General features: G+C 40.1%; 1 protein-coding gene across 2 annotated transcripts; it reads right to left on the bottom strand.

Annotated features, from left to right (window-relative positions):
- Nucleotides 1-1199: 1199 nt before the first annotated feature.
- LOC133422467 (transportin-2-like) lies at nt 1200-16314 on the bottom strand. 2 transcript variants are annotated; one of them, XM_061712475.1, is made up of 26 exons: nt 16222-16314; nt 14374-14473; nt 13860-13935; nt 12416-12565; nt 12132-12238; nt 10780-10913; nt 10264-10345; nt 10054-10176; nt 9666-9784; nt 9401-9461; nt 9048-9222; nt 8322-8474; nt 7360-7585; nt 6998-7169; nt 5979-6065; nt 5740-5847; nt 5484-5642; nt 5125-5212; nt 4078-4176; nt 3567-3602; nt 2669-2764; nt 2502-2577; nt 2292-2391; nt 2120-2194; nt 1533-1675; nt 1200-1331 (listed from the first exon to the last, which is right to left on the bottom strand). In XM_061712475.1, exons 2-25 carry the CDS (start codon nt 14470-14472, stop codon nt 1568-1570), a joined length of 2709 nt encoding a protein of 902 aa, XP_061568459.1. In that variant the 5' UTR covers nt 14473; nt 16222-16314; the 3' UTR covers nt 1200-1331; nt 1533-1567. The 2 variants fall into 2 exon arrangements, with proteins under 2 accessions (XP_061568459.1, XP_061568460.1); XM_061712476.1 differs by lacking the exon at nt 3567-3602.
- Between the last annotated feature and the right edge of the window lie 430 nt (nt 16315-16744).

The following is a 16744-nucleotide window of genomic DNA, read 5'->3' as shown; positions in this document are numbered from 1 at the left end:
ATTCATGATACCTTAAACACAATTTCTCCCTGCTCTTAAATCCTATTCAGTCAATTTTTGAGCTACATTATATAACTATGTTAGGAGGCCTCAAGTCTTACCAAGTCATTTTACCATTGCTTAACATTGGCATTACGCTTACAACAGTCCTAAAATCATGTATCAAAGAAAGAGGAAATATATAAACTTCAGTATATTACTACTGTACGCCTTACATTAGAAAGTCTAGATTTCTTACAACAGAAAAAAGTGCATTTATACCAATAAGAACCAATTCATTCTTGACGTCTTATTACGCTTGTTAAGTCCATTATGCAAATATTCTAAAAACGAAACAGCAGCAAATGTGATTTTTGATCTGCCTACAGTATTCAAACTTGTGTTACATTATTAAAGATCCAACATGAGTCCTGAACTCTTCAACCTATGGTTGACTTAACACACACTGCCTCCATTAAACTATAGGGACATTGATCAGACAAAATGCAGGATGTGGAAAATAACCAAGCACCTGACAGTAATAACTCAAGCAGACATCCATTCAAACATGCAACACAGGAGATGATCAGATGCCATGCGATATTTTGGTACTGCGCTGGTATAAACCTTAGAGGACCGATGTACTGCATCTTTATTGCCTCTGGAGATGGGAAAGAATAAAATCCTACAGTTGACGAGGAATTCACCAACCAAGTAAAGAAGGAGGAAATTAAATTCAGCTCAATGTACATATGAAAAAGACCCATGTGTATGCACATCAAAAAGTTTATGCAATTTTGCAGTAAAAGGTGCAAAAAGCTGTGCACATTGTTATAGTAAAAGCATGTGTTTACCATTTAGCCTCTGGCACAAGCCTGTTTAAACACACTTACATGTGAGTCATTCTACGCTTCTACGTTGTATTTGTAGTATTTGGGACTGTGGCACCCTATGCTGGTTCAGATAATTCCTTTATGTACCTTTCTTTCTGTCACCCCCGCCCCTCCCAGCCGTCACCTATCATCAGAATAATTCAGTTGAGGAGGGGGAGGTCGAACTCGGCCCCTATTTTGCCCTCACTTATCAAGGATCCCTGCTGTGTTTTTGGCGAAAGTCACTTTTGAGTGTGTTGGATTTAGTGAGGCGTTTAATCTGAGAGGTATATGTATATCCCCAGTTTACCCTCCCACACCCACCACCCTCCTCCCACCCTCCCTCACAGAGACAAACAGGGCGCAGGGAGGCCATCCGCAGAGTGGAGCGTCAAAGCCAGTCACCTCCCTCCAGCTCTACCATCCCTCCACGATCTGGGCAGTGCAATGATTTCCCCCGTTACCCTCCCCTTCAATAACCTGGGAAAATATAAACACAAGAGCAAATAAAACATGAGACTGGTTCAGGGGTCAAAACGTGCACTTGTGTTGGTAAAAATTGTGATTCTGGATCAGAAGATTTGGAACAAAATGCATCATCATTTATCAATGAGCTGGGTGTTTCATCACATCCAGAGGGTGCGGTCTGGGGTAGCGTGTACATTTGTGACGTGGACATACCTAACAGGTCAATGGACCCGGGGGTAGGGGTTGGTTTAGACGCCATAGCAGGCTGATAGGCGCTCCTTCAACAGAGGAGGGAACTGCTCGGAAAACTGCTGCCAGTTCTCTTCTCCCACCTGGTCCTTGAAGCCATGCAGGATCTTAAAGAAAGAAAACTGGCTAAACTCTACAGCAAGAAGATGAGGCCAGAGGCCCTTTACACACAAGATGTGCAATATTACCATTATTATAACATTATAAATAAATGTGTTGCAATTGTCTGTTGCTGTGGCACAAGGCTGTCAGTAAGGCGTCTGATTGGTTTAGGAAGGCAACCAATAACAGCAGAGAAGGATGAGGTAGAACAAGGTGCTCGCATCATAAATCATTTTTTGACAACACCACCTTGAATACAAACATTTTTCTCAAAAGCAAGCTTCACCACACTTCTCAGATTTATAAATCATCCGCATTACTGAAATCAGATTTCGAATGTCTGATGAGATCATCACTGTGTGGTGAGCTGGCACTAAACACCAAGGAGGGGCATTCTGATTCTCAGGCCAGTCTGAGACATGGATTTCCTTTTGAAGGGACACACTCACCTTATAAAACATGTCTCTCAAGTCATCCTTTGGGTTGACCCATGAAGCCACAGCATCACAGAAGAAAATGAAGTCCTGGACAGAGATTCATTCATGTAATTCACCACACACTGAAATAGATCAAACTTTTTAAGGAGCCTTGAATAGCAGTTTAAATGCAGCAACACCTCACCTGCACCACTCCTGCTGGGTTGACGCCGATCATCACACAGATTCCCCGGAAGGCAGAGTCCTTTTCTTCATTATCCCTGATATTCCTCAATGATGAGCACCTGAGAAAAATAAATAAAACATGTACTCGTTCACCAATTCATGTTAGCCCACTTAATCAGCGAAATAATCGTATGACAAATGCATCAAAACCTTTACAAAAAAGGCTTACCACGGTCTGATGAAATGTTGCAGCTGTGGTGCGACTTCCTGAGGACAGACGAAACCCAGTCTGCCGATCGTAATGGCTACAGAAGGAAACAGACACAGCTCACATCAACCCTTGTGCGCAACGGTCACCTTTGATGCAGCAACATATCCGTGTGGATCTAGACAAACCTGTGTTTTCCAGCAGAGTCTTTGGTGTGTTTGGTCTATTAATGATCTCCACAAGGTGTGGCAGTACCATGCCAACATACGGTTGCATCTCTGCACCTACGGGAGAAACAAAACACAAAACAAACAAAAAAAACAAATGAATAGAGCATCAGAGATGGTCAGAGATAATGCACCACCTGGATTGTGCATGTATCGCCATCATAATGCTCCAGTTTGGCTGATGTCATTCAAGCATGAGAGACTGACCTCAAATCTCTGGGACACCAAAAAAAACGGATTAAAAACAAAAGCTGTTTTAACTGTTGCAGCTGATTGCCAATATACAATCATTATTTAAAAAGCAAAAAAACAAAAGTTGATAGAAACCAATTTGACTGGCTTTTTGTACAACTTCATAGTAGAAACTCTAATAACTGAATCTTAAGTACTTCATTCACAACTTTCAGTTCTTGTCAGCACACACACCATAAAGCCATTAAAAACAATTAAATTAAAAAGTATTGCATTCATCTGCAGCCCCTCAACAAGGAAGCAGTCCTGCCCATGGCTTTGGCAAGTAAACCGTGGGGGTTCCTGCAGCGTGGATAGGACCACTTTTTGTTTTCCAAACTTTGTCTTTGTTTAATGGCAGTATCATAACAATCAGCCAACACGGCTATATGGCTACAATTAATGGTCCAACTGATATAGGATATCATACAAATGATATTCACTTGCAGACAAAAAGGGACTAGTAAATATTCAGTTATCAGGAAAAAGTGAATATATTGTGGGTGACAATTTTCGGCAAAAATAATCAGAACAGGGCAAACTACTTGTGACATAGGGATTCATAATCTTAAATTTATGCACACTGCTCTAAAGGTTGACTGGTTTGCGGTTCCTCTACTACGCTCACCTGGACAATTCCCTGTTTGCTCCTTGGCACTTGTCCCTGCAATGATATCACATAGAGGTTCACCAGGCTTGTTGAGCCACTCGTACTGGCTTGCCGGGCATGCATGCACCCAAAGACATGCTGACACACTAAACAAGCATACCAAGGCTAGTTTGACCAAAAGATCAAAAATGTCAGTAATGTCACACTGGAAAACCCACTTCACAAATCAGGCAAAGTTTATCAAAAGGTTGCTCGTGGCTACAGTAAATTCCTGCAGACCGGGCAGTGTGAATTATGTATGGCAACATTCAGACTGAAGAATGCAAATGCACAACTGCAGGAGCCAGACTGGTGCTAAATAAAGCAGTATATATCTGGATCAGAAAACATAGGAACAAAATGTATCATTGTGTGTCAATGAGCTGGGTGTTTCATCATATCCAGATATTAAAAACTTCTATATTTAGTAATATATCAAACGTGATCATTTTATCATAAAGGTTAGTTAAAATGAGACCTTGCATCTTACCCATCTGCATGGAGATCTCTCCAATGGCCCAGGTGGCATTGTTGCACACAGATATAAATTCTGGGTTCAGGTTGAGACCGAGGATGGGCATGAACTCAGCTGGAGATGAGGGGAAAAAAATAAATGTTATCGAATGCTATCAACTCCCTTTACAGCCTTTTGTCCAATATAGGCCCTCATAAAACACATCTTTGCAGTAACAACTACAGTGTTCAGTCATGGTCAATTTAAGACTGCAGTAGGGCTGTTCGATTTTGCCCAAAAATAAAATCTCGATTTTTTTCTCTCAAAATCCGATTACGATTATTTTGTGAATTGACAAAAGGCAAAGAAATGATTTCAAATATGATGTTTTTTTATTGAACATTTGCCCCATTGGGCTTTAAGTGCAAACTTTGCTCTTATTAAACCAAAAATGAATGAATAAAGTGCAAAACTCTGTAAAATAAGTTGAAAAAAAGTTAAAAAAAAAAAAAAATATAAAGTTTTATCTCTGAAAAAAAAAAAAAAAAAAAAATCTGCAAATCAGCACTTGCAAACATACAGTAAGTTATATTTCCAATTAAATAAAGCAAGACATTTTCTAATTAAACTAAACTGGGTCTTTGCATGCTAAATAATAATGCAACCCATGAAGGAGGTAGAGGTGTGTAATGTCAGTCATTACATTTGCTATTCACATTTGCAAGTTTTTTGCAAGGAACACGAGCCGGTCTACCGCATCTGGCTTGAGGGATGCCCGGTGGCACGTTACAACGCCCCCTCCTACACTAAAGAGCCTCTCCCATGGGGCACTTGTCGCAGGTATTGAGAGGTATTTCCATCAATCATTAATATGGTATCAATCATTAATATGTGTGCAGACAAGGTTTATATAAATATATATTATATATATATATTTTTTTTTAAATCGATTTTACGATTTTCACGTTTTAACATCGTTCTAATTACATAATCGCGATTACGATTTAAAATCGATTAATCGAACAGCCCTAGACTGCAGTTTGCATGTTCACTGCTTATTTTTATGTGATTGATCCCACTCACCAATGCAGGGCTTCACGTGAAGGAAGCATGCCTTAGTGAGATCACCCAGCAGGGCAAAGGAGCTTTGTCTCACCTCAGGCATGGTGTCCTGGGAAAAACAAACTTGGCATTACACAGGTTCACAAACTGTCCTGATGAAATTTAGGGTGGATAAATGCAGGAGCCAGACTGGTGCTAAATAAAGCAGTATATATCTGGATCAGAAAATATAGGAACAAAATGTATCATTGTGTGTCAATGAGCTGGGTGTTTCATCATATCCAGATATTAAAAACTTCTATATTTAGTAATATATCAAACGTGATCATTTTATCATAAAGGTTAGTTAATAAATATATATAAAGCTATCTCAAAGTTACCTGCATACACTGGAAAAGCAGGGTCATGATGTTTGAGCGAGCCACTAGTTGTTCAACATGGCCCCCCAGACCTTCAGCCAGGCCACTTAGCAGGTCCAGAGCCACGATCATGAAATCTTTATCCGGAGCCTCATACTGATCTGGATGCTGGTTGTACATCTGTGCAGACATGAGAACATGATGAATGTTTTTGACTTGCCAACGGATAGAAAACTTTAACGCACACAAAATATTCATTTGGTTTGTGTTTTCTCACCATAGCCTGAGCTAGCGTCTTCTGGACTAGCGTGACACAGCGCTGATAAACAGGCTCACAGTAAGGCAGAAACCCACTCTGCAGGGCCGTCGCTACCGATGACAGACACTGAAAGAAATTAATTGAAAGCAGTTTGATTTGTGGAGTGCATGTCGAACAAATTACACTACAGCAATGACATATTTTTACAATGATAAATGAAAACCAGATAGAATATATTGACTTCAAAAGCCACTTACCTCCAGTAGTGGAAAAAGATCCTTGTCTTCATCTTTCAGCTCATTCCACTTGGCAATTAAGGGGGGCATCAACTTCTGTATGTATTCCTAGAGAGGAGGGAAAAAGATGTCATGTTTTTAGTCTCTCGTTAGCTTATGATCAGGCATCCAAGCACATGCTTTGATTCTTAAGACTTCCAAGAAAAATACATTAAATATTCAGATTTAGACATGTTTGTAATCTTTGTTAACAAAGTTAACCACTTTCCTTTGTTTCAATGTTTATGGTAAACCAGAATTTCACATTATGTGGCTCAAGCCTTAATACTTGGCTTGTAGTCAAAATCAATTACAAAAGATTCAAGACAGCTATACTATCTACGCACAAGATGACAAGGAACAAATGTTACAGTTACACTAAATTACATCTATATCATCTTTATTATTGTCAGTTTTAAGGACTTAACTGCACCAAAATAGCAGCAGAGCTAGTGTGGAATAATTTGAGGTGATTAGAAAGAACAGACCAATACACGTAAACAAGTTGTACATTGACCTGTAGTTAAGGTATGCAACCATATCACCTAAAGTTTATGCATATACTTAAATGTATTTTTTCTTATAAGGATGTTAACTGCCCTAAACCTGACAACGCTACACACACACGTGTATTTTGTCTTGCGTTTCTTTGCATTACAAGCTAGGGTATAAAGCATGACGTGGAAAGAGCAACAATGACTTGTTTTCTTATCAAAGAAGTAAACCAAAAGTAAAGTGAAGAAATTCTTAAGCAAGAAGAAATGCAATTACTTTCTTGTTAGACTGTTATGAATGTACGGCTAATTCACCCCCCCCCGTTGAGCTTTATATAGGTTGTGGTAAATGTTCAACATTTGTAGACCCTTTTAATTTTTGTTTAGCCTGCTAGATTATATCATTAAAAGGTTGGGTGATGGTTTAAGTTTTTTGTGGTAACTGTGGCTTTCATGGCATCCGTCTGATCAGACTTAGTTAAAAAAAAAAAGCAACATGACACTCACGGGCTGATTGAGATGGTGACCCACTGAATCTGCCAGGGTTCCTATAGCATCATACAGGATGAGGAGATTCTTGTGCTGGTACTTCCCAAAGGCAAAGACCAGCGTGTCCAAGATGAAACTCAGGTAGGGCACTAGTTCTGTGCAAGCCTCCTCTTCCAAAGTAGCAAATGCACTGAGAAGGGAGAAAAATAAATCAATGAATAATTTTGTAATTTTCATGTTGTTCATTTTGTCTTGAACTACATATATGCCAGTTGTGGATCAGAAATAATAAGGAACAAAATGTATCATTGTGAATCAATGAGCTGGGTTTTTCATCATATCCACACAGGAGATGTGTGTAAAGCTGTAAAGCAGCTGACCTGCAGGCGGCCTCCTGCACACGCTTGTTGCTGTCCAGGATGCGCTTCAGAAGCTCCGTCATAAGGGGTTTGAGGTAGGAGTCAGGGGGCTGGGAGACCACCCAATGTGCATAGCGACTCAAGGTCCAGCAGGCAATGGAGCGTACCAGGGCCTTCTTGTCACACAGACACTGAATGAGGTGGGGGATCAACTCCGGCAGATAGGGTATCATGCCCTGCATGCAGCCTGAACAGACAACAGATGGGGGATTATTAGAGGAAATGCAATCCTTTTTTTTTATCGTTCTGCAGTCGACAATTTGGATCAAAAACTGCTGAAATGCACATTTATGACGCATGTTGATTACCAGGAACTATTCAACACACTAACCTACATCGCTGACATTCATGTGTACTTGAGTTAATGAGATTAAATCTCTCCTATCCTCTGTATGCCCCCACGATTAAGTTCTCAAATATATTAAAGAGAGCACGCATCATAGTCTAACCAGGAACTTCATAAACCAGGTTTGAAACTCAATGCAGGAATGTTTTTTATTAAAGACTTGTTCATACAGCTAACTGTTGTACATCTGCAGGTCTTTAGACGGTGGCAGACACACAGACGATGACTGTTACTTTAGTCTAGTTGGGGACACGGATACACAACTACAAAGCAACAGTGATGCCATGTAGAGTGAGACAGAAAGCACTGTAACCACGGATTGTGTTAACTGAATATTTTCCATTTTATTGTCACCGCCTGATTTCAATCACCCACGTCTAAAAAATGCTGGGGGAACAATAAAATGCCTGGTTCCTGCAGCATGACTAAGGTCCTAGAAATGTTTGAAGTACATGGAGAATTTCCTGCAATAGAAATGGATGTTAAATCACATTTCTTTTTTTACACAACACCTAAAATAACTACATATACTTGCAGTATGCTGAAAGAACCTAAAACGGAGAGCTCCCACTCTTACCTTCAGCGATGGCACCCAATACCAAGATGCCAGACTCCTTGATGACCCAATCTGGGTGGAAGAGGAGGCCTTTCAGGAGCGGGAGGAGGTGCGGCAGGAGCTCGTCCCGGAACACGTTGGCGAGCACATCCAGTGCTGCAGCTGAACACTTTCCTACATTGAAAAAGAAAAGTTATTGCAGCCCTTTGCGTCATCACTGGAACTGGAAGGGACAGCGCAGGGTCTCTAGTGTAGGGAAATAATGCTGTCTCATTCTCTGCACATGCCAAGGTGTGGATATAGCATACCGCATGTGGCTTACAGCAGAGGGGTCACTAGTCATGCTGCTGCTGACCTTGTGGCAGTTAGTGCTGTCCATGGAAGACTTTTAGCATTTACTCTTAGAACAAATGTAATTTCCAAGATCATACGTTTAGTCTGCATTTCATGTTGCAAGTGTCCACACACTTTAACACAAGCTGAAATCTACCTACAAAACATTTTACCGGCTCTTCTGTAAAAAAAACATTTAAACCTCCCCCCAAAAAAATCTAAACTTTTAAGGATCCACCCCCAAACTACAGTAAAAGTAATAATTGGTGCTGATTGACCTCATATATATACATACATAACATATATAACATATATATAACACAAGTGTGATTTAATGGATTCCTAGAATACAACATGTAAAGCAGCTTTCCCTCCATGAATTTTTTTTGCAAGTAACCATTTATTATTACTTACGCAGATTCCAGTCCGACAGCGTATCATCATCATCGTCATCTTCCTCTTCAATGTCCTCACCCTCCTCTCCCTCCCCTCCTTCGTGCTGCAGTGTTACAGTGCGCGACTTGTGGAAACGGGGTTTGATGTCCTGTTCGCTATCTGGTACGGCTTCATCCTCCTCCTCCACGTCTCCCTGGAGGAAGAGAGAAAAGAAAAAATGAAAATTACACAATCAAGCATTAGTTCAAATCAATCACTTCTGTAACAGACAAGTGAAAAGTATCCCTCTCTCTAAGACAGTCCTCCTGTCAGTGTGTAAAAGCATTTGACATGTTTTGACAAAGCAAAGCAGTGAGCAAGACTGTTCTTACCTTCAGTAGTATGATGTCTATCTCTGAATATTTCATCCCATTTACTAAGATAGGAGTGAGTCTATATTTACAGGGAGACAAGAACATGGCTTTGTTGAACAAAATAAATAGTTGATTAAAAATTTTAAATTGTTATGCAACCAAAACTTAATTCAAGGAATAAGTGATGAAAACTACACATAAGGTACAGTTGATGTTTGATTTTAACTTCATAGAAGGACAGATATTCACAATTCCAATGGACAGAAAGCAATAGTAGACTCACTGCACAAGGTGTCCGGACAGCATCTCTTTGCAGATTGGTTGTTCCGCTAAAGTGAGCCAGAACTCGCAGGCCTCCAGAGCCACGTTCTCGTCAGGGTCTTGAGTCCGTTGCAGCATGTACTGCAGGAGAGATAGAAAAGGACAGGATGTGGGACCTGACTACAAAAATGATGGGGAATTTCAAAGTCACGTCAGAAGAGTTTTTGCGAATCTGGATCAGAAAGTTTAGGAACATAAGGTATCATTGTGAATCAATGAGCTGGGTGTTTCATCATGTCCAGATGCTAGATACACTAAATATTTCCCTTCAATCAGAGCTGACTGAAGCAGCAGTGAATCATAAATGTGCTTCCATATCTTATTACGCCTCACTGTTGTTCAACGCTTACCTGGATTATGCTGTGCATGTGTGGGATGAGACGATCGATGCGGACCTCCAGGAGCATGACCAAGGCTCGGCACACATTCTTTCGAACCTCAGAGTCCTCGTCTGCTGCCAGCGCAAACAAGCTCTGAGAAAGAGATGGGGAGAACAGGATGAAGCAAAAACAAAAAAAAAAAAAAAAGAGTGCTGTTCAGGTTCCAAAGACAAAGCTCACCTCTATGAAGGTGTCAATGTTGTCCATTAGGGCCTGGGCTCTGCCAATGATGAACTGATTCACACAGGCTATAGCATGAGACCTGCGGGGTAGGATCAATCAAGTCAATGCAAATTCTCCCAGGTTAACATCTACACAGAAGCTTTTATTAGAAATACAAGCTTCTTGACTTCAATTACATACGTGAAGGTTTAAAATGGAAACCGTATATTTTGAATTGCGACAAAAGGATCAAAGTCGTTTAATGGATTACTTGAAATGTAGACATTTACACTTGGAGACAAACCGATTAATAATGAGCTGCACACGTGTCAACATCGCAGGTTTAAATGACCACAATAATAATCTAAATGTGGGACCAAAACAAACACGCGGGAAGAAAACGATTGTATTAGTTTTTTCAAACGATGAAAGTAAATTTATAGTGTAAATATAAAACACTTTAGCCATTGGTATGCATCATACCCAAGTGCTTGAAATACAAAAAGCAAAAGTAAGGCCTGCTCTCTCTTGTACCTAATCTTAGGGCTGCAATGCTTGAAGAACTGAAGGAATTTAGGTATCATAATGTTGAGCGGTCTATTCAGAGCATCGCTGTCCAGCAGCTCCGACGAGTCCTCACAGATCTTCTGCAGTGCACCAAAGGAGCCCTGAGACACGGACATACATAGAAAGGCTGTCAAATCAAACGCAAACATACACGGACACAAAAGAGAGAATAAGACTGCATGAGAAGATAAAACTGGAGAGACAATGCTGAATGCTATGCACAGACTTTGCCTTTCATTATATATATGATTTATTTATACATTTATTTTTACAGAAATGTTTAGTCAAGGCTGTTTTTCACTGGCTACAATGCAGATGGGAATAAAACTGAACCCGTCTATGATACATTTAGGTGTTCCACTTACAGGTCTCTAATGGGGGCGTCAAACTAGGACAGAGCACCTGTGTTGTTGTGCTATAATAAATGTTGGTTTAAGACAAAAATCTTTTTTTTTTTTTTAAAACCCATCACCGCCAAATAATCTCATGCTGAGTCTTGTGAGTTTTAAACTCCAGTTCCCCAGTGTCTCCTGACCCCGTTCCTCAGGGTACACTGTCCTGAATGTTTTAGATGTTTCCCTGCTCAATCACACCTGATTGGATCACCGTCAGCTTGTTCTCGAGGTCTGAACAAGTCTGTCAATGGCACTCTTACTTGAGCCAGGTGCGTTAGAGCAGAACGGCATCTGAAACATGCCAGATAGCTCACCCTGAGGAACAGGGTTGGGAAACCTGCTCTTCCTAATGTGTACTTCTGGAAAAAAGTAAAGATTGTAACTGACCAGTCTACCTAACACCATACTGTATCACATAACACACTGAGCCACTACAGAAGAACCAGTACATTAACTTTAACTCACAAGAAACAACTGCCATACTGTTTTAACACAGAATACAGTTTAAAAAACATCTATGTTTGACTCCTCGTCCCCATTTATTTTTTTTTGTGCTTGCACCATGAAAGTTAGAATGATGAATTCAACATTCATCATTACTCTAAAACTTTTGAAAATTTATACCAAGCCTTGCAAGCGTGCACTATCCGTAAGATACCGACTGAAGCAGCTGATGTAACGCCAGCTTCAAGGCCATCTCCTACACTTACAGATGCATGTCTGAAGGTTACAAAAAGTTGACCAAAAAACGAAGGCCATGCTTTTAAAAGATTGATGAAGCCATTATTGTCACTTATTTACTTTATTAAAACGGCTAAATTAGTCAAAAGGGAGTGACAACACCTATTTCAGCATAGTGGGTCCTTCTGAGGGACTAGAAGGAAAAAAATAAATAGAAAAGCACAAAACCAGATGAGTGTTCACCTCGCATGTGTTGTAGTCTTCAGAATTGAGCAAATTGCAGAGCTGGGGCAGCAATTCAGGCCATGTTTGAAGCTCTCCTTTGGAGGCAATGGTTGTGATGAGAATGCCTATAGGAGCACAAGAGAGAAAGATGAAGACAACGTCCAGATTTGATTTATAACAAACATGACTCACAACAGCTCTGGATCAGACAGTATGAATAAGACACCTTCATGGGGACTCAGATGTGTTTATGCATCAACTCCAGTGGACTACACAGGAACACCAGCAGAACAGAAACTCACCAATAGTGGCACGGATGAGCGGCGATGGGTCGCCAATGTTGTTGAGACATTCCTGCTTGATGAAATCAGCAACCCCTTGGGGGAAGTTCTGGTAATGGGCTTTAACATTATTCTTCAGGATCAGACCACTCAAAGAGCGGGTCGGCTCATCTGAGAAGACAAGGAAAGAGGGATCCATGAACATGGAAAGGAATTCAAAATCTATCAAGGTAAATTTAGAGAGACTATGACACCCAACCAAAATTGACACTTTACTTCAGCCCGTTTTACATTGCTGAATAACCTGCGAATCTAGCGTGTTGTATGCCCGTTTTATGGACGGGGTGACATGTTGAGGTCTTGGCAAGGGTTTGTAGATCATGTAACCCGAGTACCACCCACCAGGTAATTCAATTTTTTTATTGTTATTTTATAAAATAAGGAAACTGCTGATGGGAGTTAACGTCATCAGCAGGCCGTCACAGGTAGGATTTATATTAGCAAGATGAGTAACTGGGGAGACGAGGAGATCCTCGGAGCAGAGGACGCCATAAAGCAGCGTATGTCCAGAACCACGAAGGATCCTCATTATTTGAACCACTGGACACAAAATTTACAAACCTGGGCTTTGCAAGAAGCAAAACCCAGCCAAAAAGACTCATCCTGATGTTCATCCATCCTCGTTTCGAAAACTACATGTGCACGGCGGCGTACTAATCTTGCTGATGTACGAAGAATGTCATTTTACATGCCCATTGCCCACACAGCCTACGTTCCGTTTTGTGGATATTAACGCTCACCTCCCCCCCCCTCGAGGTGACATAACACGCCTTCCGTTTATATTACCAGCGTGCATTAATCATCCAGCGATATTAACGGGATCCAATCTTAAAACACTTTTCTAATATATGTCTTGAATTCACTAAACAAAAAAAAAGACACCTAAAACCCAAATCTTTGTCTTATTGTTTGAAACTGACTGATATAACTGGATGTGGGACCTGACTACAAAGATTATGGTGAATTTCAAAGACACGTCAGAAGACAGTTTTGGCGAATCTGGATCAGAAAGTTTAGGAACTTAAGGTATCATTGTGAATCAATGAGCTGGGTTTTTCATCATATCCAGATGCTAGATAGACATATGACTGCGTAGGACTGTCAAGAGACATAACCATGAAATTAAACATTTATTCAACATTCATTTTATGAACTTCGATGGCCATCAGTGCTGAAGTTCACTACGGCCTCCTGAAATGTAATAATATACCACAAATCATATTTACTATCACGTACCGCCTTAAAATCAGACAGTGGGGTGCACAGGACATCTCTACTAATGTTCATATTTAGGATGGACTTAGTCTTTAAAAACACCCCACAACATCAGACAAATTAATAAGTGAGATTTAAGAATGAAGTGCAACAAATGCACCGAGCGATGAAGAAAAAAACTGTTCCTCACCTTCAGTTTTAAGCCGTGTGAGGACAAAGATAAGATAGTTGTTGAAGTCAGGAAACTGGTTGAGTTGTTCAAGTTTCTGGTACGACAGTTAAGGATCTTTTCATATCAGGATTATGTAGCAAATCTTTGATGTGCAAAGTTTTCACACGCCCACCCATGAGTGATTAATATGTACTGTACCTGCTAAGAGTAGTAGTCAATTAAACAACACAAACAATACATAATATTTCTAGCCATTTTTTTATATATCCTGGAAATTTTGAAAGGCCTTTTTCATTTACTAATAATATATATATATATATATATATATATATAAATTTTCTTTGAAACTAGAGGTACCAGTCTGTCCATAAATAACCACCCCTTTACCTGATATAGTAACAGCACCTCTGACAGTGGATGAAAAGAAATTAAACGAATATTGCAATTTATGAAAATGGACGAAAAAAAAGAACACTTAAATTTGACCATTCTTTACTTTTGCGCACCATCAGACAATAGTGCAAAAGGATACTTGTTGGACAGCTCTCTGTGTGACAGTGTTGGGCGACTGGGAGTCTTTGAGCAGCTGGAGGACCTGCTGAAGTCCCTGTTCATCTGGCTGCCACTCCATCCTGTAAAAATTAATGCAGTTTAAATTACTTTTAACAGTCCTTGGCATATTTTTTTTTAAGTATGTTGCAATAATTTACATAGATCAAGATGTGGGATAACATGTGAACATCTGGATCAGACAGTATGAATAAACACCATCAGTGAAAATCAGGTTGTTTTAATGCATCATCTCGAGTCCACATGTATAATTAGAAGAACAAGAAGGTACACATTAGCCGTTCTTAAAAAAAAGAGAAAAAAAGGATGGTGGGGGTTAATCTGTGGAACAACTGTAAAGATGAAATGAAATCATGCAAATCACTAAATAAGTTTAAACAAATCTTTAAAAACACTACTCTGTATGGATACAAAACGGAAATGGACACATGAACTGACAGCCAATAACCAAAGTGCCTTGCTGAACCACTTTTTCTTTTCTTTTTGAAGTTGTGTGAAACGAAGAAACGGTAAAAACAGAACATTAGAAGGGGTAGGACTAGAAAAGTTTTTTGAAACTTCATCCTACACCCTTTCAAACAGGAAATATGTATTTGCATATAGATTTGTCTCTTTAATTTGCTTTGTTTTGCTTATGGTTTTCTTTGTTGTTCTTTGTTTTGTTTTTTCGGTATATACATTTTATGTATTCTGATTATTTTGTTTTGACCTGTTTGAATAAATAAATGAAATCACTTGACATTTCTGTATTGAAACCATTTCAACTCAATAATGCTGAGATACTATTGATTTGAAACAGAATATTATTGAATCCTATTCAGACTGGTCACAGTAGAGGCACTACTAGTGTAAATCATATGTAAGACGATACAGCGTCACGTGTGGTGGGGGTGGGGGGGACACGCGTGCTGAAGCAACATTAGCAATAAGTTTAAAATATAACCGCAGTCGACGCCTTTCTGCATGAAAATGTGCCTTTTAGGGGGATCTGGGACTGCTATAAAAATGCAACCTAACAGGAATGCAGATTGTAATTGGTAATCTGCAGTGGCACAAAAACAAGGACATCAGACAACACGACATGCTAAAATCTCTGTGACCCGGCTTAACTGCCTCAAGTTAATCCTACCCACCCCCACCCGGGCTGCTGGGCCATTTCTCCACAAGCTCCATTGTCTCATTACTGTATCTCCAATTTAAAAATACTAAATGTTAAGTTGGTTACAGGCGTGTGCAAATAAGGTTAAGGGCAAAAAGTTACAGGAAATAAGTCAGTAAAGATGAATTAAACTGATTGAAGGTCGCCGGTATGTGATCAACTTCACTTATATTTGATTTTAATGTATAGATTATCCAGGTATTGCGGCCAGTATCAAACAGATTGATCTGCTGGTGTCGCTTCAGATAATCGATCCTCTTGTACCCGTCCTGCCCGGCCTGGTCGCGGGCAGAGCCCGGCTCTGCTGGGAGAATGTGGCCGGCGTGGAAACGACAAAATACTGCCTACCAGAACCCAAACCAACCGTGGACCGGGTCATTCTCTCAAAGCAAGCGAAGACTCGAGTTTTATTATGAGTCAACGCAACGAACATTACCAAAAAAAACGCTCGATTAGTGAAAATCTCCCTGAACACGTTTTCATCTGCTGCTAGCCGCTAAGCCGCTGCACACGCAGCTAATGCTAACCAGCCCAGCCGACGCTATGGGGGGAAAAATAAGTTTGATATCTGCTTAATCGGCACCTTACCCCGTGTGACATATATAACTGAACACTTTATCAAAAAGGAGACGCGCCGTTAGCCTTACGTACAATATAGATTTGAAAGTTGACCGATCCTTGCTGGGCCGCTCCTCTCCGTAGCGGGGCTGCTGTTCAAATGAGCACGCCGACTGAAACTGACCTCCGCGGCTTCCGTTCAACCCACGTTTACCAGATCTCGCGAGAACAGTTTGAACTTTGCCGCTAACGAGCTAGCCGGTTGCTTGAGTTATAAAGTTCTCAATGAGCATATTAAAAGTGATCTATAACAATTTACAAAAAGTAACAATTACATTTAAAATATTGCATACACTTTACGACATGTTTATGATATTAAACTTATTTAAAACTTATTTGAAATTTCTTAAAAATGTACACATTCTCGGCTGTTGGCCACCGTTTTTATCATAGATATCTGTATATTAAACTAGTGTTGCCAACCGTGACTTGAAAAACGGAATCATCCCGTATTTATAAACTAAAGAACGCGTCTCGTATTGAGCTGAAAAGGGACACACTTTGTCCCGTATTACTGTGAGTCAAAAAATAGTCATAAAATGCCAATGGAAAATGG

Source organism: Cololabis saira, chromosome 21, assembly GCF_033807715.1.
Source record: "Cololabis saira isolate AMF1-May2022 chromosome 21, fColSai1.1, whole genome shotgun sequence".
Lineage (NCBI taxonomy): Eukaryota > Metazoa > Chordata > Actinopteri > Beloniformes > Belonidae > Cololabis > Cololabis saira.
Note: the sequence above shows the minus strand (reverse complement) of the source record. Positions and strands in the feature narration are given on the sequence as shown.